The following is a 27,287-nucleotide window of genomic DNA, read 5'->3' as shown; positions in this document are numbered from 1 at the left end:
ATCTACCAAGAAATTTTATCCAGGATTTTGACGAATGGATTGGGTGGAAGATTGAAGAATGTATATATTGAAAATATAATTTCCACTGTCATTTTTTTGGTTTAGGGGATGTTTGACTTTCATGTCATTATAGTTACATGGTAATTTCCAGGTCCACAGATTTATAACTAATTACTAACATTCCGGAAATCAGCCATTCTTATAGTCATTGAAAATGCACTCTTAGAAATAATTACTGTAAAACCCCTTTTAAAATATTTATATTGCCATTTTTAAAACATATGATTTAAGGAGATAGTTTGCTTAACTTTGCTGTGTCTTTTACACAGATCTCTGTTAGGTCCCAGAAACTTTAATTATAAGTATCATTGATGAGTCATCAATAAAGACCCAGCTGAAGTTCATTCACTTACTTCATGTAGTGTCTAGAACATAGTCTGAGTTGTTGCCCAGATGGCTGCCGGTGTTGATATGTCACTAGTACTATTATTATTATTATTATTATTTTTATTATTAAAACCATCTTAACCACCTTTGTCATTTTAATACCTAGCTGAGTGCTAAGAATAACAAACAGTTAGTGGAGGTTTATTGTGATTACGGAAGGCTGTAGTTTCCCAGCTGCATCTAGGTGCCCTGGGTGCTGCAGGATGTTTTCAGTATTAGAGGGCAGCACACAGATACTTGGGATCTTTTGGAAACCAGGTTAAACTACTAGGTTGGCAGTACTGATTTGTCTTACATTCCTTTCTAGTACATCATGTCGTAGTGATGTTAGGTTTGGGGGTTACTGTGATAAAAAGCAAGTATCGTGCAAATATCCCTGTGGAACAGGAAGTGAGAGTGTCATTGTCTGATCTTATGCCAGGAAGCTATGAAATTCCTGCTATGTACAGAACTCTTATGAATAAGGAATTTGGGTTAAAGATGAAATTAAAGTATTTGTGTTTCAGTTTTTGTATATCAACTTTTCAAATGGCTCCTGTGTTATGACATAACCAGTTAGTAAATGAAACAATTAGGTATTTCTTTTGGCCTGGAGAGCACGGTAGAAAAAATTATTGAGGCAACAAGGGAGCTGTGAACTGAGAAAGTTTGGAAAGATTTACTCTAGGGTGCTCCCACCACACAGTTGCTCTGGGGAACACATATATAAGTTACAATCCCTACCCTTAAATAGATTTTCTTTGCATTGGAGAAACAAATTGACTTATTTATTGAAGATGAATTTGAATTGTGCATCTGTACTCTGTACCAGATACTATATTAGCTTCTAGTCATAAAGAATATGAACTGTAATAAATATAATCCCTGATTACAAAGAGATCTCAAGTTGGTAATAGATAGGTAAAGCAGCTATTACAGTGGTGAGTCGTGGAGTGCTTTGAGATATAAAATATAGGTTGTTGCTCTTTGAACAACTAAACCCACCACCCTGTGAAAAGACGTGGAAGGTCTAAAGCATTTCAGGGAACATTACAGTTGATGATGCTTAGACTGATTTGTGCAGAAGGAGTACATTTGATCATCACAGGAGAAGGCTAAGGGGAACTGACTTCCACCAGAGAAAGCATGGCATGTCCAAGGGAACTGCTTATCAGATACTTGCTATAAGCATGACAAATGATAGTTTTTGCAGAGATTACAAATGTGAATGAAACTGCCACTGTGTTCAGTGACCTTACAGTGAACTAGGGAATGTGTCAAGTGCATAAATTGCTCCAGTGTGAGGAAGGATGAGATGCATGATAAAGCACAAATGGCTGAGGCATTTGAATAGAAATTATAATAGTGGTTATCTCTGGTGGGCAAAAGCATGAGAGAACTTTCTGCAATATCTAATTGCTCTTTATCTTGATCTGGGTGGTAGACGAATGGGTGTATGTGTATATGAAAATCCACTGAGCTGTACATACACTTAAGGTTCGTGCATTTCAGTATGTGCAAATTTTTTTAAAGCTATGCACAAAGGAAAAATAATGTAGTCATTATTAAAATAGTTATTTACTTAAAATTGTGAGAAACATCTAAGTGATGCTTCAAAGGAAAATCATAGTCTTAAATCATGTATTAGAAAATAGAAAAGACTGGAAAAGAATGGGCTAACACCCAACTTACTAATATAGTTTGAAAAGAAAGAATAGGGTAATCCAAAGAAAATAGGAAGGAAATAAAGTTTATGACAGAAATTTACAAAAATTGTAAAGTTTCAAAATATTATCATTTCTTAAAAAAGACATAAAATTCACAAATCTTTGACAAGATTGATGAAGATGTTATTAGTGAACATTGTCAGAATGAATCAAGTGACCTAAAATAGATGAAATGCAGATTTTAAACGTGATATAAGCAATATAAATCAGTTAGTACCAATCAGCTGTAAAGCTTAGACAAGATGAAAACTTGTCAAGAAAAATATAAATTGCAGAACTGAAGCAAGAAGAATTAGAAATGCGGAACAGTTCTATAGCTATAGAAGAAACTATAGTCTAAAATTAATCATGTATCTTTAGAAATAAATGTAGATACACACTTGTTTCCAGTATATAAAACTTAATTCACCTCTGCTTGAGTATTGGCTGGGCTTAGTTGTTCATGTCTAATTGAATAAATTATAATAGGGAAAAAATGTTTTCACTTTATAGCCATAAAACCTGGCAGATACCATGTTACCCAAATGATCAAGGTTAACACAGCTAGTGATAAATTATGTTTAAGGCCACACTCCCCTCATACGATATAATGAGAAGCATGCTTCAGCTCTGTGGTATTCTTCCCCCAAATCAGAACCCTAGTCTAATTATGAGAAAAAAAGAGAGAAAGCCAGATTTCTTCAAAATACCTGAAAAGTGTTGTAAAGGAAAGACTGAGAAACTGTCAGAAGTTAGAAGAGACTAATGAGATATGATGTCTGAATGCAACATTTTACCCTGAATTAATCCCAGAACAGAAAAAAGTCATTAGTGGAAAACCTGGTGAAATACAAATAAAATTTATAATCTATTTATTATTATTGTGTGATATTAATTTATTTTTAAAAAATTATTTTTATTAACAAATAGTTTTTATTTGTCCCAGGGGTACAGGTCTGTAAATCATCATCAGGCTTACACATTTCACAGCATTCACCATAGTGTGATGTTAATTTCTTGTCTTGATAAATGTTGTAAGGTAATTATGTAAGATGGAAAAATGGCTAAGGTTCTCCATAAGTAGTATGAAACTTTTCACCTTACATAATTATGTAAGATGTTACTATTAGGGGAAATTGGGTAAAATGTGTATGAGAACTCTTGTACTACCTTTGCAAGTTTCTGTAAATCTAAAATTATTTCCAAGTAAAAAGTTTAATACATTTTTCCTAACACATATCTTGTTAAAAAGAACAGACAGTATATGCGTTTTTGTCCACCTCCTTCTAAAACTCCACTGAAATAAAAAGTAGTGAAATGGAACCCTAAATTAGAAACTGAGAAGACCAGTATATATTGTAGAAACTCCTGAAGGCTTGTTTGTGGCACCAGAAACTTCTGGATGTGGGAATGAAGGGGAGAACTCAACTAGAAGGAAAGACTGAAAGTCTATTTAATAAGCAGTTAGGCCCCCACACATTTTTTCCACATCTGACAGAAACCTTAGGTTAATTCTCTGGAAAAAAATAAAATGTAGGGTCTCTGGACCAGGGATAACCAAGGCAAAGTGGACATGGGGTTGGGGGCAGAGCAAGGTGAAAAGTTTCATACTACTTATGGAGAACCTTAGCCATTTTTCCAACCCAGCTCTCAGAATGTCTACAACCAGACAGGAAATTGGAAGATTCTTTTCTGAGGAATTTAGACAGCCCAAGATAAAAGACCTAAATGTATTGGTATCAGAAATTGCCCCAAGGAAACAACCGAGCCAGATTATTCTGTTATTAAGATCACAGTCCATAAACCACAACTGCAAGCACAGAGATGTTACTCAGCATTTTAGTGCTCTCCTCTTTAAACACGAGCAAATAGTCAAGTATGAACAGAAAACTTCCCTGAAAAACAGGAAATAAAACACTCTGTAAAGTGTGGAAAGTTAAAAAGAAACTTGTTAAGGTTCTTAAAGGTAAGAGAAGATTTTACATCTATGAAACAGGAAGGGGATGCTATTTTTAAGCCAAATAAAAGATTAGAAATCTAAAATGTACTAGAAAGTTTAAAAAAAAAGATGAAGTTGTAAAAGTCTTCCAGAGACAAGGATATTAAAAAGAAAAAAAAAAAAACCCTCAAAAAACAAAAACAAAATAGGAGTGGAAAGAGGAGAAAATTAGCCAGCTTAGGAGTTTCATTAGCTGAATCAAAGGATTCTTGAAAAACAGAAAACAGAATGCAAGAAATAATGTATTTTTAGTATTATTATTATTAAAGTAAATCTCCCAAATTGAAGGACATGAGTTTTTCATGAAAAGCATGAGATTGTAAGACCTAAGTTTCTAAATAGACCTATAACTAGGTTTGTCATGAAATTTTTGAGAAATGGGAATAAAGAACATGTGTAAGACTTCTTAGAGAAGAAAAAAAACTTAGACAATTGAAGAGGTATCAAAATCAAACTTCTCAAAAACCTTTAAAATTGAAAAAATTTCCAAGCTAGAAATCCACACTTAGCCAAACTATAAATTAAGTGTAAGGGTAGAATAAAGTCATTTTTCAGACAAAGGAAATATCAAAACTTTTATTTCCCATGTGCCTTTTCTCAAGAATCTCCTACAGGAGGTACTCTGTCAAAACAAAGGAGTAAACCAAGAAAGAAGAATTCAATGGTATCCAGAAAGCTGGAGTTGTAGTTCAAGAGCCATGTAGTGAATTTCCAGAAATACACCTGAGAGAGATCCAAATTAGACAGTTATGTAACAGACCTAGAGAACAACCAATCCAGTATGGAAATATGTCCACGAGATATGTCTCCAATGCAATAAACATAATAGAAGGCCTGATATCTTTGAATATACTGAGATGATGATGTTTGGACAATTAGATAAGAATTTGGGAATCAGTTCATAATGCTTATTCACTCAGGCCAGTATAATGTGGCTGAAGTAACATAGGATCATCAGAAGACATTCTTTGGCAACTCTGTCCAGATGCTAGGTAACAATGCCTGAGCTAGTCTGCTAGAGCTTGGGAGAGCACAAGAAGGAGAAACAAGCCTTCCTACCTGAGGCTACTCAGTAGTGGCAGCCACATCAGCCCCAACAGTTGACTTCATGTGCATGGAAGACCCCAGCCAAGACTAACAGTACTGTACAGTTGAGTCCAGCCCAGGTGGCCAACTTGGAGAATCATGACCTTAATCAGGGATTGACAGTCTTTCTCTGTAGAGGATCATATAGTAATAGTTACAGGGTTTATGGCCTATCAAGGCTTAATCAAGAATATTATGTAGGTGCTTACATAACAAGAGGGTAAAAACTTTATAAATTTTATTGATTAAATTCAAAATCTAATGATTATTTATTTTAGAGAGAGCGCTTGAGCAGGGGGAGATGCAGAGGCAGAGAATCTCAAGCAGACTTCCCACTGAGCATGGAGCCTGACACAGGACTCGATCTCAGGATCCTGAGATCATGACCTGAGCCAAAAACTGAGAGTCAGACACTTAACCAACTTAGCCATCCACATGCCCCAATAATATTTGTTAATAACATAAATCCAGTGACAATAGGATTTTCCTTGGTGAAGATAACATTTTGCTTAATTGTGGTTCAGAGTGAGATACACCTATCATGAAAAATGGCTAAAAACTCATTAATGCTGATATGTTATGAGATTTTACATATATCATCTTTAAAAATGCCTAATGCAGGTAGGTACTATCAAATATTGATATTGTCAATGAGCATATGATTTTAATTGAGCATATTCATTACATTATAGAATTAGGTTATTCTATTAATATTTTACATTGAGCATATCACTACAGTGTAGGTTAATTACTTTCAGTTGAAAGTTGGGTGAAAGTTTCTTAACTGCACAGTAATTGGATTTTGAAATATAGACATTTTTGTTTGCATCAATGTCTAAGAAGCACTGATGGAACTGTAGTTTGAACTCATAAATTTGTATAGGAGTGGAAGTCTCAATTTTACTAACAGTAAGGCAGCTTGACTTGACTCATGATTCAAACACTCATTTTCTAAGGTACATTTTCACAACCATGTGCAACATTTTAAGTAATCTATAATTATGAAATATGCATATTGTGTATTAAAAAAAAAAAGAAACACACAGTTGCCCCAGAGAATTTCTGATAACTGTGGTTTATAGCCCACAAACCAGGATTGAGTTGATTGCTGAAATTTGTTCCATAAATAATTTAACTGTGTTTATAATCCTTAACTAAAGTACCCTGAAAAAGAACAAACACCGCAGATCATTTATTAGTTCATGATCCTACGATTATTGAAATGTATGGTAGGTTAATGGAAACTAAAGCATAGCTATACTTCTGAGCAATAAGGAGAAATTAAAAGTCTTAAATAAAATGTCACATAAACCTTTAGCCCTAAATGATATTCATCATGATGTATTTAATTGTTATAGCATAGAAACTGATTCCTAATCATTCAGTTTTTAAAGAAATTAGTATATAGAACTCTTTTTTCCACATTTAAAAACTAGCTGTGTAATCATTTGGATATGATTTCTTGCAGAGATCCTATTTTTTATTGCATATATTTTAGATAAAAATATTTAAGATAGGATGAGAAACATAACATATATTTTGACAGATCGCAACATATATGCAGATGGATGTCCCTCCAAACTATTGGCCTTACAGTGGTGGTTCTCAGCTGGTGGCAATCTAGTGAGTAGAGGTCAGAGATGCTGCTCACCCCAGGACATCCCCCCACACCTCCCAGCTAAGAATTACCAATCGTGCTGAGGCTGAGAAACCTGTCTTAGAGAATATACCACGTTTCAGTGGCATAACCATTCCTAAAATATTCTGGAAAATACTCATTATAATCGCCTATTTGAATATATTCACTGGTGGCAAATCTTCATTCCCTGTGAGGTATATTTTATCTTAGACCAATCCGCATGTCTCATAGGGAAACAAAACATCTAGGCAGACATTCACAGACACTCTGTATACTTACACATAAAATTCACTAATTCCCAACTAATTCAGAATTTGGTCTGGTTAGAAAATGGATGGCTTAACCTTTACTTTTATATTATAGTCAGAGGAATGTATTTATTGGCAAGTATTTTTTAAGGATGGATTTCACAACCTTGACTGTCACCGAATTTTCAACTGGAGAGGAGAGTTGAATTAAGGAACTTTTTTTGAAAATGGTTCTTTATCAGCTCAGAAAGCAAAGAGGATCCTCAAAAATGTGGATTGAGCGGATAATAAACTCTACACCCCCCAAAAGCCAATGAAAGAACAGGTTAGCTAATTCTTCATGTTTTTTCTGGATATATCCCTTTTGTTTAAATTGAGGTTTTTGCTTTCAAACAAATCTGGGCACATTTACTGGTATGACCCTTGCTACATAGAAATTCTGGTTGATATTTAGTGTGACATGGATTTGTCTTTTACATTCAAATAATCCAGGTCTACAGTTCTTATCTACAGTTCTAAAATTCCAGAAGCTCTGAAAGCTTAGGATTTTATAGCTCAACTATTGGCAAAACCTGACCTGAACTGATGTGAATATCTTTATACTTTTAATTTACCCATTCTCTACTCTAGTACTATTAATGTGTTATATTTCAGGGGCTGAGTAATATATTTTGCCTTTCCAAAATATGAAAATTTTCAAAGTTCAAATTAATGTGAAACCAGTAAGATCTAACAGTAGGTGATTTTAGTTTAAATAATTTTATTGGTTCTCATTTTTGTCTTCATAGGTTTTCAGCTTTAATCTTTACAAATAATTAAGGGAACAACAGCGCTCTATTATTTTATCAATGGAACTAAAGCTTAATATATTCAGTGGTTGAAGATAAAATGATAACCATTTTTCAAAGTTACTGCCATTATAGGAATTAGCAGATTTGTGACTTCGTTGTCTGTTTTAATAAATGAACCCCAAAAAACTTACGAGCATACCAGTATTGAAGTGGAATGAGGAGATATGATCAGGCAGATGATAAAACATGATATGTATGTTCCTAATATTTCTATGAGACATGCTGAATACCAGATAATAATCTTTTTAAAATATAGAATATATTTTAAAATATATATTTTAAAAATATAAAAATATATATTAAATATATATAATATAATATAATATATTATAAATTATATATTATATATAATCTATATATTATATACCTATAGATCATATATTATATATCAAATATATATATTTATATAAATTATATATATATAAATTATATATATTATATATATTAAATATATATATAATATATGATCTATAGATATATAATATAGATTATATATATTACATAACTTATATATATTATATTAGTTATATAATATATAATATATTATTAGATTATATATATTATTAGATTATATATATAATATATAGATATAGATATAGATATAGATATAGATTATATATATTATATAACTTATATATATTATATAACACTAATGGGACTAAATATAATCTAGGATGTAAGAAAACAGCCACTTCCATGGACTGCTTATTGAACAAAAATGTGTACACAAGGTCAGAAGCTACAAGAGAACTCAAAAATTACATACTTTGGCCAAAATGATTCTACTTCTTGAAATCATCTACAGAAACATCTAACATGCACCACAAAAATACATATATGGATGCTTAGCACTGCTTTATTTTATTAAAAACAACTATAACACACATGAATAAGTACTGATAAAATAAATTCTTGCATGCAATGGAATGTAAATCATATTATGAAGGAATGTATCATGGGTTAAAGTATTCAAAATATATTTTAAGCGTAAAATACCAGTTAGAAAATAGTATGTACAATTTGAGCCCTACCTTCTTTATACCCAAGTATGATGATGTGTGTATATTGTTTTGTGTTCATAGTTTTCTGCATTTTCAAATTTTCTGCAGTAAATGTATCCACAACAGGAAATTTTTTATATTATTTCATATTTCCTGGGTTATATGCACATATCTAAAATAATTGGGGAAAAAAAAAACAAACAAAAGTAAGCATTCGCTACAAAGTAAAGAGTCCTCAAGACTAACAGAATGAAGCAAATACTCCCACAAAATTTCAAGGCATTTTCTAACTGGTCACCTGAAAAGAAGGATGCTGCCTATATAGATAAGTGCAAGTTAAAGAAGTTTATTTCGTGGCATTCGTCCAATCCATGATATGCTATGTTAGCAGAAAGTATACTTTCTGAAAAGCGTTGTACTTGTTTTTCAGAATTTTAGCCTTTTTTCCTCCTTATCTGAAATTCCGAAATCTCCGAGGTACTTGATTACAATTTCAGTAAAATAGGAAGTACCACTTTTTTCCCCAGATTCCTCATGTCAAATATTAGCACACAGGGTGGAATTTTTACCTCTTATGCATGGTGTCCAGCTCTCAACATCTTAACCTGGCAGAAGGACCAAACTAGCTGTAAATCTTCACCCAGACCACACTTGATTACTGTATGATGGGAAAATTAAACGTGAATAAAACAGCTAGAGCATTAGGGTGTTCTTGGAAGAATAAACACAAGTTGGAAGTCTTATGTGGATAGTGCAAAGTACAGGAAGGCAATCAATCATGTAAACATCAAATGAAAGGTTGGTAAGGAAGCCATTGGAGTCTGTCAGGCGCTCCCTGCAATAAATGGCTTATTCCATTCCTTTTCCCTTTCACTCAGTTTAGAAAAATGAATTCTGTGGAATCTCTAACGTCCTAAAAGATTTTGCAAATTCTTATTCCAGTTTAAAGATCCACTTTGGAATGAACTGAACCCATGGCAGAGGAGTTTGAAGTTTATATGAAATGGACACAAACATGTCCTAATGCATACCTCCCTGACTTTTTTTCCTTCCTCCCACAAACAGGAAACTGTTAGGGCAGCAATAATAGAAGAGCAAAAGCGAAGTGAAAAGGCTGTGGAAGAGGCAGTGAAGAGAACAAGAGACGAATTGATAGAGTATGTGAAAGAACAGAAAAGAGTAAGTATTCCCCCTGAAGGGTTTTACTTTGTGCTTCCATAAACTGAAACTTTGACTTTCATGCAGAAACATGACATTTTAAAATAGTTAAAATGTCCTTTGTCATCTAATTTAAGAATCTCCAAGATTCTTTTTCTGATATAATTATATATTTTGATATCTTTGAACATAAATTCCATCTGTCAACAAAAAGCAACACTGAATAACTTCTTGCTAGACTCCTAGAAATGACCTATAGCATTTCCAGCGTAATTATCTCATGAAGAAAATAGGCAGTTTTAGATTTTTAGGTTTTTTTTTTTTTTTTGCCATAAGTTTGTTAATTTCTTACACTAGTTGTTGAAATTTACATACTCCCTTTAGGCCTTCTATGTTAACACTACTGTGGTTCTAGTAGTTTCCAGCACAGTTAGCAAATTAAGCTTCTTCTGTCATAGTTCCATTTCAGTAACATAATTCAGAATATATTTCAAAGAATTCAGAATACATATTGAAGCTTTACAAAATAAATGTCACTTCACTGTAGTGTGGTCTTATTAAGGTATAAGTTTGAGCAGTGGCTGAAAATAGTAGGTGAAACTTGATTTGTAGTCTTTTCAGCAAATCTTTTCATCTTAAGTAATACCCAAGATAAGAAACACGTAAGATGTTATCTCTGTAATAAGCATATTCTAATATGGAACATGATAAGTTATAGGATAAATTTTCTTATAATATTTTATCTTTTATCTATGTTTGGTATAACATTAAATATATTACAGAAGTAATATATTTAAGGATGATATAAGATATAATATTAGGTATAAATATGTAATATAAACATTAGCATTTACCATGCGTGTTATGTAATAAAAATATAAAGCATGAAACAGTGTGTGTATGAGGAAATCTGACACATGATATCTAAACTCAATTGGTGGTCAAATGGCAAACTAAATAGAAAATGTAAGATTGCCCTTCAGTAAGCAGTTAAGTATAAGGCTAGGAGTACAGTAAAAGCACGTGACACCAACTTAATTCTACACCGTTAATTTGAAGTCAAATTTGATATGATAAAAAGAACATTCTTCCCCCTCAATAGCTACCATTAGTTTCAACAAAGGAGAATTTGTCAGCTGAGTAAAAATTGCTAATTAAGCTTTCCAGGTGAATTATCCACTCATAGGCACATTTTGTATGGGATTAAATTCTTGTGCATGTTTTGCAGGTGTTTTTAAAAGCAGTTTCACCTAAATAAATTCCCGATAGGTTCCTCACCTTCTGAAGAGAAAACTATGGGCCAAAAATTGTTGACTTTTTAGGAAGTAATATATTCCCAGAAAATTGCTATTTCCATATGCCTCTCCAAAATGCTTATTTTCAATTGTCTGGTTTAAAACTAGTCATTCAGCAAAGGAATTATAGATGCTTTCCACATATCTGCAGCAATTGTAGTAGTGAAAGAACACAGACTTCGATGTCTTGTGGGTGTATCCTTTTCTATCAGGTTTTCTTAATAATATATGACCAATCTTTACTTGCGCTCTAAATGGGAACAAGAGATTATAGAACCAAGCAAACCCATTCATAACATTATTTTAGAGTAGTATTTTTTATCAAAATGGAAGATTTTTCTTAAAAAAATTGAAAATTCTGTTACTTTCCCATCAAAAAGAGTCACGTGGCTGCCATAAGAAATGTTTAAGATAAGAGAGCAAGAAATGCCTTTCTAGGAGTTATCTGGTCCCTATGTGAGCAAATTAACTCTTGAAGAGGATTGACAATGAACTCTGTCAATTTAATCTGTGTGTTCTTACAAACCCTATTAAAGAATTAGTATTCATTCGTATTAGATAAACCAGTTCTCACATGTAGAAACATTCATTAAATAATAACAAAATGAGAACATTTGATTCTATTTGTACCAAAGTTCAACTTCCTTATGCTTGTTCCTGTATGTGGTAAGGGAAATAAATGCAATACCTCCTTACAGAATTGTCCCTAATAATAAACATATAATAAAATAGAACAGCTTACATAAGGACTCAATAATATGTGCTATGATTTTTATCATTTTCACTGCATTATGAAGGAAAAAAAAATCCTAGAGACTCCTTTGCTAATGAGAAATGTGCTTTTCAGATTAATATTTGGCATTCTCTTTCTTCTGAAGTTTACAGTGTGATTCTAAAAGTTTATTCCATTCTTATTACTAGAGTCACAGAAGATTAGAACTGATTTAATCAGTATGGTAGTAGGAAGTTTATTACTTCCACTTAGGGATTTGGGAGTTGTTTTTATAACACATTGTGGAATACTTTTAATATTTGAATGTTTCCATCTCTTCAAACAGAAAAGCTATAAAAAAGGAAAATGGGTAAAATATCTGAAATGGAGCACCAACTAATGACTAGACCTCTTTTTTATATAACTTTTTAAAAATTCAGATTCTCTATACTCTTCTTCTTTCCAAAACTGGATTTCAGTATTTCAAGTTAATTTGTATGAATATCTTTGGGCTTGGAAATTTTTCACAAAAAATAAGATATCTCATAGCTTATAAAGTCATAGAAGAAACAAAAGTTTTTTAGCAAATTCATAATCTTCTTGTCTCTTTCCAAAAGACTAAATTAGGGCAACTCATCTCTACTTCTTCCTTTGTAAGATGGATTTCTATTTGCATCAGAGAAGAACACTTTTCCAGAACAAAAATTTTCCTTTCTCCTCTCCAGCTTTTTTTAACTAGAGAGTCAACTTGAGATTTTTAGCATTAGACACCTCAAAAGCCCTATAGACCTTAGTTCCAACTGGGCTTACATTCCAGTCTGTGAAGTAATCTTCTCCTTTTGAAGTTTTCAGAAATCTTTGAAGGAAGAAGTCTAATGTTGTGTTAGTTCCTGCCTTTATATGTCTTTTGTCCTAAACAATTTTTCTTTTGACATCATCTTACCCTTACCAAATTCTCTCAAAGGTTGAAATGAAGACTCTTTTCCCTACACCTTTCCCTTTAGTCTTTACTTTTAAAAGATAGTTAAATACAGAATGAAAAATCAATTCAAATAACTTTTTGATATAACTTAACTTATATCAAATAACTTGTCCTACAGTATAAGATGTAGGAGAATCATATATAACCATAGTGGATATTGTTGCTTTTTCTGTGTATCTGAAGTCAGTAAGTTTTTAATCAGTTAGCCAGTCCTTTTAGGTATTACAATTATACAAAGAATTAGAACTAAAATTACACAAGAATTACAATTATAACGAGAAAATGTTTTACTTTTAAATGCCATTTACCAGTTTTCCTTAAATCAATAGAGATATCATCAAATTTTATAAATACTATTCATCTGGTCTGAACATCTTTGGTAGGACAAAGGGGCTACCTGTACATGCACTAATTAAGTGAATTATAATTTACACTGAAATTGCATACTAAATTATTTATTAAGTTGGATACATAGTACTTACATTTTTAGTCCAATTCATAATAATAACCAAAAATTAGTATGGAATCAAAATATGCAAATAAGGAAGCTTTTTAAATGATCAACCAGGAAAATAATTCAGATTAATAATGGATCTGTCCAGTGATAAAAATGACTTTCTTTTAAGTATTCTAAGTAGTAGGGATTTTTTTTAATCCTGTAAAGTCTATCTTGTTAAGTCCAGAAAAAATAATTATTATATTGCATTCATAGTTAGCATAGAATTGAAAAGCTGCTGTTTTGTAGCCTCAAACTCTTATAAGTGTTTCCTTAGTTGATAAAAGTTGTCTGTTTTATTCAAAGATTTACTTATTTATTTGAAAGAGTGAGCACACACGTGTGCACGTGCCCAGTGAAAGGCAGAAGGAGTGAGAGGATCTCAAGCATGCTCCCTGCTGAGCGTGGAGCCCCATCTGAGTCTTCATATCACCACCCTGAGATCATGACCTGAGCTGAAATCAAGAGTCAGATGCTTAACCAACTGAGCCACCAAGGTGCCCCCAAAATTGTCTCATTTTTTTTTAATAAATCTAGAAATCTTCATTATAATTTGTACAATCCAAAGAAGAGGTAAATAGGAAAAGCTGAAAAGATTTTAAAATATATTTAATTTGTCTGAGGCAAAAGGCAGGTCAACTGGGTATCTTCAAGTGTAGTGATTTTCACTGGGAAGGCCATAACCAAATTTTATTAAAATTTAAATTTTGGTCCAAACTCTCTTGAATCATTATCAATTCTGCGTAAGAGTTTGCAAACTGTAACCTGTGGTTCAAACTGGTTGCTACTTGTTTTTGTAAATAAAGTTTTATTGAAACATGCAGCCATACCCATTCACTTATGTATAATTTTTTAGCTGGTTTCGTGATGCAGCAGCAGGCCAGTTTGATATTCTATCAGGACCATATAATGCAAAATATTTATTATCTGACCCTTTTAGGGAAAAGCTTATCAACTCCTGTTCTAGACCATCAAAATCATTTCGTGGGGAAAATTTCTTCCTATCAGACCTTTGAAATATGTATTCTTTCATTATGCCTCATTGTAACTAGACAGTTGAAATTCCATAGGTGCCAATCTGGGAAAGATTTTTCTGTCAGTATTAATTACCAGGTAAGGTATTATTATAATATATTAAATCTGGTGCTCACTGGCATAAACTATATTTTATTTTATTTTTTTTTAAGATTTTATTTATTTATTTGGCAGACAGAGATCACAAGTAGGCAGAGAGGCAGGCAGAGAGAGAGGAGGAAGCAGGCTCCCTGCTGAGCAGAGAGCCTGATGTGGGGCTCGATCCCAGAACCCTGGGATCATGACCTGAGCCGAAGGCAGAGGCTTTAACCGACTGAGCCACCCAGGCACTCCCGGCATAAACTGTATTTTAGACTAGAGGAGATTATAGAAAAATGATATAGGAAAGACCACATCCCTTGACACTCCCTAGGGAGGAGGAATTTGTGGTTTCTAATGACCTATGGACCTTGGGCTAGAATGGAGTGTTCCAACCCATCCCACAAGTTAAGACTGTTACACATGAGCTTGCTATGAGGGAGGAAGTGTGAATAATATTCAGCAAGCAACAACTACTCACAGCCAAGCAGTGATTCCTAAAAAATAAAATCTTGTCCAAATGTAATAAAAGATTATTATTTTTTCCTCTTAAGAACCAGAATTATGGCCTGTGTTTTCTAAATCACCTCCAGGAAAATAATCTTCACTTTAGAGGATCCTTTTAATTTAGATCTTTAGAGAAAACTAAGGGACAGTTATCTTCACTTTAAAGTTTTTGTGGCCAAGGCATTGTCAGAATTTCTTAATTTTAAAAGGACTCTTTCAATCCAGTTTTGCTACATATTTTTGAGTATTTGCATCTCAAACTAATTATTAAAAGGTAGTATTTGGCCAAAATGAACTTTGTGATTTGAATTAATTTATTTGAATTAATTTGTTATTTGAATTAAACATGATCTCAAGACAGTTATTTAATGTTATGGTGCCTTACTTTTCTCCTCTTAATAATATGGAAGTTGCACCGTCTGATCTCTGATGTCTCTATAGTTCTAAAATCTATCAGCACTATTTTTAACATTTTCCCTGACAACTGATAAATCTTTCGAGGAGTTTTGAATTCTTGGCATAAATAAGTTGCATCATACTAATTCTTTTATATGTTATTTGTGCATTAGTATGGAAAATGACACTTTCTGGCATTCCCCAGCCTTCTGCCTCATTTTCATTCTAACTAATTGCCTAATTAACTCACTCATACTCATTCTGGGGCAGGCTATATATTGCCTCGGCAAGAAGTATCTGCCCTTAAAACTTTTGGTTTAGGTCTCATAAAAGAAAATGCTTTTATCTGACCAAGGCATATTAAAATCAATAACCCCTCACATGTACTTGTTGTCCTTCCATTCATACTTCATTTTTTGATGCCAAAGGGAATTAAACCTACTCCATACTACCTGTATTTCAGGTTAACCCACAAAAAAAATTTACCTATCAAATTTTTAAAATTTCATCCATTTCAAATGGTACGATAACAAATACATAGAAAGACATTTAGATTTGGAAATAGCCAGTGCAAATCATTTTGCCAGTTGATATTTCACTGGGTAATTAATTTGTCCTCTCTAAATTTAAAGAATAAAAAACTTAATTCAGAAGGGATTAGTGAAACCAATGAGGTGAATAGGTTTTAAAAGGTGTTTTAGCTTATATAGATGTACTCTTAAAAAATTATTTTCTTTTTTTACATCTTAAAATCTTTGAAAACTCATTTCATACAGTATACCTTAAAATAAAATTTATTGTCATTCTCCACTTTATATTTTAACAGTCTTCTTGATCCTCTTCCTTATTTTGCCATAGTCAGTTGCATAAGCATAACCTTGAAAAAATTTGTTGACACGTGAACAACCATGGTTTCTGGTGAGGCAGATCACTAGTGATCATTTCCATTCAGCAGCGGGGTAATTGAAAAGATATTATAGATACAGCTTAATGCTTACATCAAAGCCCATTGTATCTCTGTCAGGAAATAACATACATTCCAACTTAGAATTAAAATGACAATTTATGTATGTACACATAAGAACTAATTAGGTACAGTAATTAATGTGACCTTCAGCTGTTTGGGGGATAGCATTCTGTTTAAAGAAAAACAAAATTTCTAAATCAAAATACAGTAAGTGTAAATACTTGTGTTGGGGTCATTTAGTGTCTAAAAATGTTTATCTGTGTAGTAATTTAAAGTATTCGTTTAAATAATTCAGTCACTTCTTAAATGATCACAATGACAATTTGTTTTATTCTTCACTGAAAGGTTTTAACTTTTTCTTAAATATTCAGATGACTTTTCTCCATTTAGATGGTGGTAAGAATTGATTCAATCAAGGACAGATCAACAAAATCAAAGTGTCCGTTTTGAGTCATAGATTATGGCAGTTCAGAATTGACACACTTGATGGCTATACTATCACTGCAGGTCTGTAAGTTAGGTATCATTTTTGAGATGGGTCATACCAACTGAAGCTTTTACTCAGAATGTAAAAGCTTTTACTCATAATATAAATGATGAGCAACTGGCCCAGAAGGAAAACCAGAGGTCAGACCTAGAGGAAGCACTAATTTCAAAGACCTCGAAATTGAAATGATGGTTCCAGGCACTAGTCTAAGGATAGTGTGTGTGTGTGTGTGTGTGTGTGTGTGTGTGTGTGTGTGTGAGAGAGAGAGAGAGAGAGAGAGAGAGAGAGTATGTGTGCACATTACTCTCAAGAATATTTCATGATCACAAGTCATAAAACTAGAAAGTGGTAGTCTGGCTCTGAGCTGTTAACCAGCAGTCTAGCTCTGTGGGCAAGATGCAACAATAAAGAATAGGGACCAGAATTTGTGAATAGGTCAGAAATGAAAATTTCAGGTTAAAAAGCTAAGAACAAGAGGGTAACGGGGACCCATGTTTCTGTTTTGTTAGCAGTATGGCACTGTGTGGTATCTATCATATCAGATAGCAGTGGAGGACCAGAAATAACAAGTTCTTTAAAAAGCTAAAATTCTTGTTTTGGAAGGAAAGTATAAAGACATATTAAGTAACTATGTAAAGACAAAATAATAGCTTAAAGCAATAGTAAACACCATAATATATGGAGTGCTTGGATAAAGGTCAAAAGCATTATGCTGACATAATTGCAATAGAAATCCAGAAGATCGTTTAAGACTAGGATGATCAAGGATGGGATTTTCTTTATTTTGGTTGGTTGGAAACTAAAATATGGACTAGGCTATATGGTTAAAAAAAAAAAAAGGTGGTTAATAGTATGTGAGAAACCAAAGGATTTAATCCCTTATAGAAATAAGCTAATTTTATAAAGATTTTTATTAAAAAGTCCATTTCTAAATTCTTGGTATACCTTTTGGTTGCAATTCTAGAATGTCTTGTTTCATTAAGTTCAGATTGTTGGGGGCAGTGGGGATGGAAATTTTATGTTGATTTACCCTTCAGCCAATCTTAGAACTTAAAAAGCATTTAGTCATTCCTGTGCTATTTATGAAGGGTCTCCAGTTGCCCTCGCTGTGCTGCTCCAGCCACAACTATTAACTATTTAGAAAGAAATGAGGGGCAAAGGGGTATTCCCAATGGCCAACATCTTGGATCGATCCAGTTATCTACACAGCACGCTTCTGAGTGTGCCCTTGCTATTCCGACCTAGGTTGTGTACTGTGAAGTTGGTCTAAGTGTTTTTTCCATTCTCTAAAGAAATGTTGAACATCTTTAATAGTTTGAGGACTGTGCTCAGATAAATGAGATAATGAGAGCTTACACCCTTGTATCAATAATAATAATAACAATAATAGAATATTTATTTAGCAACTAAATTTTATAAAGGTTTTTACATATACTCTTTGATTCATATAATCAATTGCATCATTCTTATGCTGCTTTTACAAACCAGAAAATTAAAAAAGAGTTGGTAGAGATGTTGACTCTTCCAAGGTTTCTTCTAGTAAATAGTATCGTCAAGACTTGAATTTTCCTGTCCTTCATCCTGTACTCTTTCCTATGCATCACACCAACTAGCCTTGTCAACTTCTTTAAACTGGCAGTTTCATTGTGCTGCCTGGGGGAAAGCCAGTATCCAAAGAGGATTATCAAAGCCCATAGTAGTTAGGACCAGTGAAGAGGTACAGCCCCAACACAGCTAAGAGAACTGGAAGGGCATGAGATACCCAATAATAAAGAAAAGATCCTGAAAACAGGAGCCCACATTCTCCTACTATCTTCTTCTCTTATGGTGTATTCACTGTAGAACTATGCCCAGTTTGAGTTCCATATTTAGGAAAAAATATTGGTATTTTCATGGAAACCAGGGTTCTTAGAGTGAGCTATTGAGGATATAACCTAGGAGAAGGAGTTTGAAAGATCTGAGGTTGTTCAGCTGAAGAAAACGTTACTGTGGGAATTCAATAATGTAGAAACACAGAAAAGGCGATCTTAATATGATCTTACTATTAAAAGAATATGTAAAAATGTTCAACTTGGATGGAATCTAGGTTGTTGACATGAAATGTTCTATATCAGAAAACAATACTAAACAACAACCATTAATGAGTGCCAAGTTTGTCCAAAATACCACAGTAGCTGCTTTATTTACACTATTTCACATTATCATCAAAACAACCCTAAATAATATCTGCACTTTACGGACAAGGAGAATTGAGAATGATATTTGATAACTGCCCAAGATCAGTAGAAAAAAGAATTAAGCTTTTTAGCTTGGTTCTGTCTGACTGCAAATCATGTAGGGAGATTCCCCAGTAACAGTACTGAAGTCTGGTTAGATAATTTGCTTTACAATATTATTTTTCAGACACTGTTCTAGGATTGTCAGTTTCTCCATTGGCAGGCTTTTAATACATCTTTCTACTTGTACAGGCTTCATCTAGATAAATTAGAGGAATCAGCTCCATCCAGACAAATTAGGAAGAAAAGCAGAAAAACCTGGAGAGTATGCAGGCACACACACCTCACTTAGGAAATTGCAATTATGTATTGCATACAATTTGTAACTTACTCTTAAGTAGATTTTATTTTTAATTTTAAGTAGATTTTTCACCTGTCATGAATGTTTTTTAAAAAAAATATTTTATTTATTTATTTGACAGAGATCACAAGTAGACAGAGAGGCAGGCAGAGAGAGGGAAGCAGGCTCCCCGCTGATTAGAGAGCCTAATGTGGGGCTTGATCCCAGAACCCTGGGACCCTGACCCGACCCTAAGACAGAGGCTTAACCAACTGAGCCACCCAGCACCTCATGCCGTGAACTTTTGAGTACCCTAGCAAAGACTCCTGGCTTAGATTATTTTAAATATTATTTCATTCCCACAGGGTTTTAAAGTTTAGATTTACATAAAAAACAGGACTTGTATTTTCCTGATTTTATTAGGAAATATTAGGTGGTGATAAAAGATTGACAAAGTCTTAAAATGAGGTTTTAAGCATGCATGAATTGGGCTATGAAGTTAAAACCACCACCAGCTTATATAATAGCATTGATAAAGTAACAATAAGTTTGTCTTGCCTTTTTGAAAACCACTCTAACTTTACTATTCTAGGTAGTATTATCTCTTTTATCTTTTTGGTTTTAAACATAGTGTCAACTGTATTTAAAGTTTATGTTAACACTGCTTAAAACTAAAACCCTTAGCCTATTCTTTTTAGTTCTCATTAAAGTCCTTATGGGCATATTCTTGGAATTAGTACACATTTCTACTCACATACAGGCTAATGCCAAACTCCCTTAAAATTATACTTCCTCTAGGAATGAAAAAATAAAACAAAAGTAACATGTCAGAGTTATTTCAGTCCTTTAAAAATGAAACAAAAGTAACATGTCAGAGTTATTTCAGTCCTTTAAAATAGATCCAAATATACAAGTCATTATTGCAAACAAGTTTTTTATTTAGCAAATTAAGAAAACGGAGTCATGATCCCAACATAAGCTTTTTGAAAACCAGTTTTGTTAAATTTTGAAGTTATGTTGGCACGGATAATATTTTCTTTAAATTTCATTTGATTCTATTTCAGTATGGAGGTAAGCTGTATAATCCTTGTATTTACTTCTCTGATACTTCTTAGTGGCTCTCAATTCTTAATTCTATCTTGCTAGGTAGAGAGAAGAAAATACTGTCATTTACAAGAAAGATACAAGGATTGAACAATGACCATCTGGGTCTTGCACTAATATTACTACAAGAGCATCTTATGAAACATTTACAAATATAATGACTTTCTCTGTATACTTTAAACAGTTGGATCATAGAAATTATAGGGTTGTGTAGGTTTACTCCATAATAGGTTAATGTTCTTTATATTATCCTGCATATTTATGAATATCTGTTGCTTCCCATTCTTTGACTTATTTTTTCAGATGTATAAATTGTTAAAAGATGAGTTATTTTTCATGTGCTGTTTTTTAACTGAAACTTCTAAAATGACTGTTTTCTTCCTTTCTTTATCAAAATCTCTTTCAGTACAAAGGAGATTGTATTATTACTAAAAGACACTTGGTAGTTGTTACATTTAAAGTACTTGATTTGTTATATAGTTTTCCATCATATGTATCTCCTCTGCCATCAGTTCTTTCCTTGGAAAAAATAGCAAAAATAACAATTTGGTTTGTAACTAATAGTGCCTTGGAAACAGCATGAAAAAAATCATTTTCTAAGAGATGCGGTATTTTTCTTCTCATATGAAAACAGAGAAAACCTCCTTGACATTCTGTTCATTGCTGATTCATATGCACTGACATGACCTCTCTGTGCTCCTGTCTTGCTTTGGAAGCTTTGTGCTCACTCTTTAAAGGAAGTCCAATTATTTAATACATGTGAACTCGAGTCTGTAACAGAGAGGAAACAGATACATCATTTATTATCATCATCACAATATTTTTGAATGAAATCCATTCGATTATGGGTGAATCACATGTCTGACTTAGTCTTAGAGTAAATTGTCAGACAATTTTTCTTATTTTTTAAATTAAGAATATTAAATGGATAGACAAGACATAATTTTATTTTTCTTTCTGTGGGATTGATGTACCATTGTATATCTCTTCATCTTATTTCTCTTTTTAAAGATATTTATTATCCTATATTCTTTTCCTAGAAGTTTTTCATTCATTCTCCTCATTATTGATTGGTTCAGCTGAGTTTCCATGCATGACATTCCATAATTCTTAGTTTTATACATAAAGCTTCAACATTCACATGAATTTACCCTCTTAAAAACTAATTTTTATCATTGCATCCGTTTAGGAGAGAGTTTAAGATTAACCTAATTAAGATCCTATAAATATGTGACAGGTTGTTGGTCTGTTTGAAAAGTGTGTATTTTTTAACTTCAGATTGAATTCCTAATTTTGTACAATAGAGTTTGACTCTAACTGATTAGACATAAAAGGAGTTTATTTATTAAGAGGTTATTGGGATGGGAGAAGTAGGCTTGTAAGCTCAGCTTTCAAAAGGAAAGCCCAAAAGCATGACATAGAACTGACCTAATGAGGAGATCCCATTGATGCTGCTGACCCACCATATGCCCCCTCCCAACTCATTGCTTTTCCTCCCCCACCTAACACCGCTGCATCTCACAGCCTTTAGCTTTTGGTCCCTAAAATGAAAGTCTCTCCCTCCAACCCTCACCAGTTAAGAGGGTCCCTTACAGAGTTTCATTCATCAGGCTGTTTATTTTTCTTGAAGCATGGGGGTAACCCTGATTGGTAGGCCTTTGATCACATTGCCTGTATGCTGGGTACAAAAAAGAAGCTAAGAAATACTCTTTAGGCATTCTACCTCGCAGTGACCAAACTTGTAAGGATAGAATATCCCCTGATATGTTAAGGGCTTTCACAAAATGCCAAAATAAGAAAATATGGCAAATGTATGCTATCATTTATTGCTTGGTTATTCAATATCAGCTTATACCCTTTGTCATTACTTAAACCTAACCTTTAAAATATACCGTTCTTCCATACTTACCCATATTAACAGTAACATTAAGTAAAATAATAACAAAATACTTCAGCTGTCCCTTATAAAAATAAAATGTGTTCATAAAGGGAATGGCCTAGAGTCTCTTGTAGCAACCTACCACAAGGCGGGTGTAGCTGAGAATAAGTAATTCTGAGAGTAAGTGATTCTGAGCGTAGAACTTCTGCTTTTTCTTTCTCAAGTCTCTTCAGGTTCTTAAGTCTCATTCCATGTGTGTCACAGTCACTTCATATGGCCTACCCCTGAGCATGCCTGATTGAACCGTTCAGTGAATCAGCTAAACCAAGCTGACTTAGGGCAGATCAGGTCACATTTATTGTTTGCAGTCTGATGCACAGACTCTAATAGCAAAGGGACACGTTTCCTGCCTGCTGACTTTGCTCCAAAACCTTAGCGATCTCTGCTGGGATTCCTCCATCAGAATTTGCCCCAGGCTCTATCTAGTACTGTGATAAAATTATGACAGTTCTAAATCCATTGAATCTGTTGGTCACAAAGGCCAGGTCGATGTTCTGTAGCCGGGATTAACTAGGAAGGGCTCCTGTGTCCTTTAGTGCTCACTCAGCATATTTCAGGTTACTGCATAAGTAGATCACAAAGCAAAATTCCCAGTGGGATATAGATTATTTTCAAAAAAACCCACATACCACCATGCTTCTTTCTTAGTGGCAGGAGGTACAGTCAGTCATGTACCTTCGTAGAGGTTATCCTGACGTGCCCAAGATCATGGGGCCCTCAGAAACTTCACCATGGTGTAGCTCTGCTGTTTTCATAATGATGAAACTACCCCCCTCACTCCACGCATGTTGGACTTAGAGCGTGTTACGTGTCTGCACAAAGGAGCTTGAATACTTGTCACTTCCTGCTTTCCAGGTCCTGGAGATGTAATGTCAGCATTGTAGTCCTGTGTTTTGGTGAGACAGTATGGGTCTTTGTGAAATGTACTGTGGTTCAGAGCCAAGTAATTTGTATAACCCTAAGAGGAAATGATTTATTGCTCTATGAACACAGCTGTTGCAGGTGTTCTCTCTCTATTAGGGAAGAAGGAAATAGTCCAGGTGCAGATGAAATAGCCGTGTACCTGGCGCTGAGCGCTAGGTAAGAATGTGCCTCTGCAGGAGTGGCTGCGTATGAGACGGCTCTCTGATGAAGCCTCTTGCCATCTCCTCTCCTTCCCCAGTGCCAGCTCCATACTCCATGTGTTTAAGGTTCCAGTGGGCTGGATGGGGGGCACCTTCAGGTTAAAATTCCTCCCACTGGTCGTTTGATTCCCACAATCACCCTTTCTGACCACTAGTCCATAGTGGTGTTCTGGGTTCCCCGTCTTTTAGAGTTAGTTCAGAGCTGTTGTACAACAGTGCCCCCTAGACCTGGTCTTTCCCTCCTGTGGTGCAGTTACGTTGATGCAAAAGGCCAAGCTGAGAGTTTGCAGTTTACACCTGTCATGTCATTATGATTCGTGTCTTCAGGAACTTGGAGCTCTGCATCTGCAAAGTGACTTAGGATTAGAAATTGGAATAGACATTACAAATTTTTGTTGTGTGGCTCAAGTCAGGCCTCTCTGCATTAAACCCAGATATATTATAATTTTATTAAGTTGGGATTTTTTTGGATGCCTATCTGGTATATGGATCATTTGATCCAGTAGCCAAAACCGATGGTCAGAGCCTCAGGAAAAAATCTTAGTAGCCATTTAGTATCAACCAGGGCTTTCCTCTTCAACAGTAGAAACTGTCTCTGGCTAGTTAAGCAGTAAAAAAAAGTTCATTAAAAGGAAATTGACTAGTTGACCAAAGTGTTGAGAGCTGGAGAACCAGGCGCAAGGTTAAGCTTCTAGAAACAATACCAAAATTATACCACAAAACTTGCTCAAAAACAAGTCCCCCTTTGCTGTGACATTCCCATCAAGCACTCTAAGAGCCTGTTGCTTAAAGCAACCATTGCAGTAGCTAACAGCTGAATGTGTCTCATCCTTGTGAGCAAAATGGATGCTATACAGAGCTTCCTTCATCTCTTTCTGCTGAATCAAAGTCCATCACGGTTGACTCTGATTAGCAGAGCCCCGGGAATAGAGCAGGATAGATAACTCTGTTGTCTGGGTTTTACCTAGGGGAGTCATACCTCATAAGGCTAGAAATTCACCAAACACAGGAAGGGTATCAAAAATCAGGGAGCATTACAAATGGCCACTCCATATTTTGGGAATTTTTTCCAAGTTGCTATGGTTACTGTAGAAATATTTTTCCAGCTTTTTAGTCTCATGGCTAATTCTAAATCTGATCCTTTGAAGTCAAACTACATGGGTTTCATTCTTACTAAAACAGGACTTTAGCAGTCGCCAGGTTCATCAGACATGTTGTAGAAGGTTTGCCACTTGGCCACCACAATTTCATACTTTCTCAAATAATCTGAGGTTTCTACAGTTAGGCCCAGATGATGTGACACTGTGCCAAGGATATGCAGTATTTTGAATAGATAAGGTTTTTATTCTGTGTACTTATGCTAAAAATAGATAGTTTTAGAAGGTATGTATAAGTAGATTTTTTTTTTTTTTTAAGTTTTAGTGAGTAAGTGATTGTTCTTAAGCTAACCGACAATTTTACCTTTGGTAATTTAGGAACATCGTACTTATATACATAAGTATAGTACTTGTTTTTGTAGAGTGATGGCCACAAAGATTCCTAAAGTAGAAAGAACTTGACTCACTTGTCTCTTTACTGAATTCACCTACATTAAATTTCAGTTGTCTGTTGTGTCTTCGGAAACATCTTTGCTCTCATGCTCTTATCAGTGGATCTGTTTCTTCTGCATCCTCTCCCATTTTCTCCTGTTATCTATGACTCTGCTATTTTTTTCATCTCTAAGTGTAAAATTGAAGAAATAATAAGAAACTAGACAGCAAAGTACTTTTTTTTTTTTTTTATCAAATTAAGCCATGTATATTCTAAGTCTGAAAAAGGAGAGTCTTTAATCCTTAACTATGTAATAAGGATATAGGTTTTGTTGTGTCTATTTTCCCTGGTCCCTTTTACTTCTATCTTTCTCTGAGATTCTGGCCTGGAGAAAATTATGGCTGCTCAAAATCTGGCTGCCAGTCAGAACATTATTATGCTAGTAAGTTTCAAAGTTAGATTCCTCCAATCCATTCGCGTCTTTTCCAGATAATGTTTTCCAATGTAGATAATTTTCTGAACATTTGAGTTGAAGTACAATATTTTCAGATAAATCCTATATCCAACATTCGGTGCACATTGGGATTAATTCATTAAATGATCCCATTGCTCTTGTCACCAAGATTTTTCATATTTTCATATTTTTTGCATGTATAATGTGATCATTACCTTATACCAGGAACATATTAATCATAATTTCTTTGCCATTTTACAAGAATTTTAATGTCTGCTTTTTATTCATCTGTGGGGACATTTGGCATATAAAATAATTTTGTTGCTTAGTTTTTCCTTTATAGTTTAGAGTGCTTATTCACTTAAGATTTAGTGTGACTATAATATATTCAACACTTTGCTTTTGTCCTCAATATTTATTCCATTCCTGTGGTTCACATTTTCCTTTTCTTATGTATCATGTGTTGAAAATGAAAATCTCTTGTCTGGGGTGGAGCTTAGCCACTGGACTAAACAAACATGCTTTCCTTCTGCTCTTAGTTGATTTTAGTGGTTAAATTACTAAAAAATCCTGTTAATAAAAAAAAAGAAGTTTTATATCTACCTGTTTTTATTGTGTACTTTCATAGTTAGTAAAAATTCCTTCCTTTCAACTCTCCCACCAAAATGCAACTTGTTCACTCATATTTCTTTTATATTTAAGACCCTGACATTAGCAGTCAACAGATTAATGAAAATAGCAAAATAGCATAGACATTCAAGAATCAAAGTTTTTTAATTTAGTGAAAGAAACTAAAGCACTTGAACAGAGTTTCCAGAACTCAGAGGTTATCTAGATGGGCTATCCAGGTCATGTTCTTCTTATATCAGTGGCACAAGTGTAAGGGGGAAAAACCCAAACACACAAACGTGGGAAGTTTCTGATTGTGTCACCTCTTGACATCTTGTGGACCAAAGCAAGTCACATGGCCAAGCCCAAGATCAAAAGGTAGAGAAGTACATTCTACCCACTGTGAGGCCAAGCATGTTGCGCAGTCAAATTCAACAACAATGGAGTAGGAAACTGATGCTCCCATGGAGGTGGGGGAAAGGAATGGGTTAATAGTTGCCAAATAGTAATTTAATCTGCTGCATACCAACCAATCTAGGCAAGCTACCCTCTCTCCTACTAATCTTACTTTACCATGTCATGACCCTGTTTTATTTTCTTCTTAGTCCATATCATTATCTGAAACTATTTTAATAGTTACATTGCATTATTTCTTCATTAATTAAATATCATCAGGCACCTAATGTGTACTAGCAACACATCAATAAAAAAACAAGACCAAAATCCATGTTGTTTGCCTCCCTCCCTAAAGTATAAGCTCCAAGAAAGAAAGGACCTCATTTATTTTGTTCACCACTATATTCTCAGTGTCTCAGAATAAACCTGACAGGGGCGCCTGGGTGGCTCAGTGGGTTAAAGCCTCTGCCTTTGGCTCGTGTTATGATCCTGGGGTCCTGGGATTG

At 34.1% G+C, this 27,287-nt stretch overlaps 1 protein-coding gene across 7 annotated transcripts in view; it reads left to right on the top strand.

Annotated features, from left to right (window-relative positions):
- The window catches only part of CCDC91 (coiled-coil domain containing 91), a 367,817-nt gene that overhangs the window by 259,349 nt on the left and 81,181 nt on the right, over window positions 1–27,287 (top strand). For all 7 annotated transcript variants that reach the window (XR_014314001.1, XM_082739675.1, XM_082739674.1 and 4 more), the window contains one exon: window positions 10,022–10,135. Coding sequence is in view for 6 of the 7 variants with exons in the window: in XM_082739675.1 (XP_082595801.1) it covers window positions 10,022–10,135 (114 nt within the window). In the remaining variant the exon portion in view is untranslated. The remainder of the gene's footprint in view (window positions 1–10,021; window positions 10,136–27,287) is intronic.

This window comes from Mustela nivalis (genome assembly GCF_964662115.1).
Source record: "Mustela nivalis genome assembly, chromosome: 7".
Classification (NCBI taxonomy): Eukaryota; Metazoa; Chordata; class Mammalia; order Carnivora; family Mustelidae; genus Mustela; species Mustela nivalis.
Note: the sequence above shows the minus strand (reverse complement) of the source record. Positions and strands in the feature narration are given on the sequence as shown.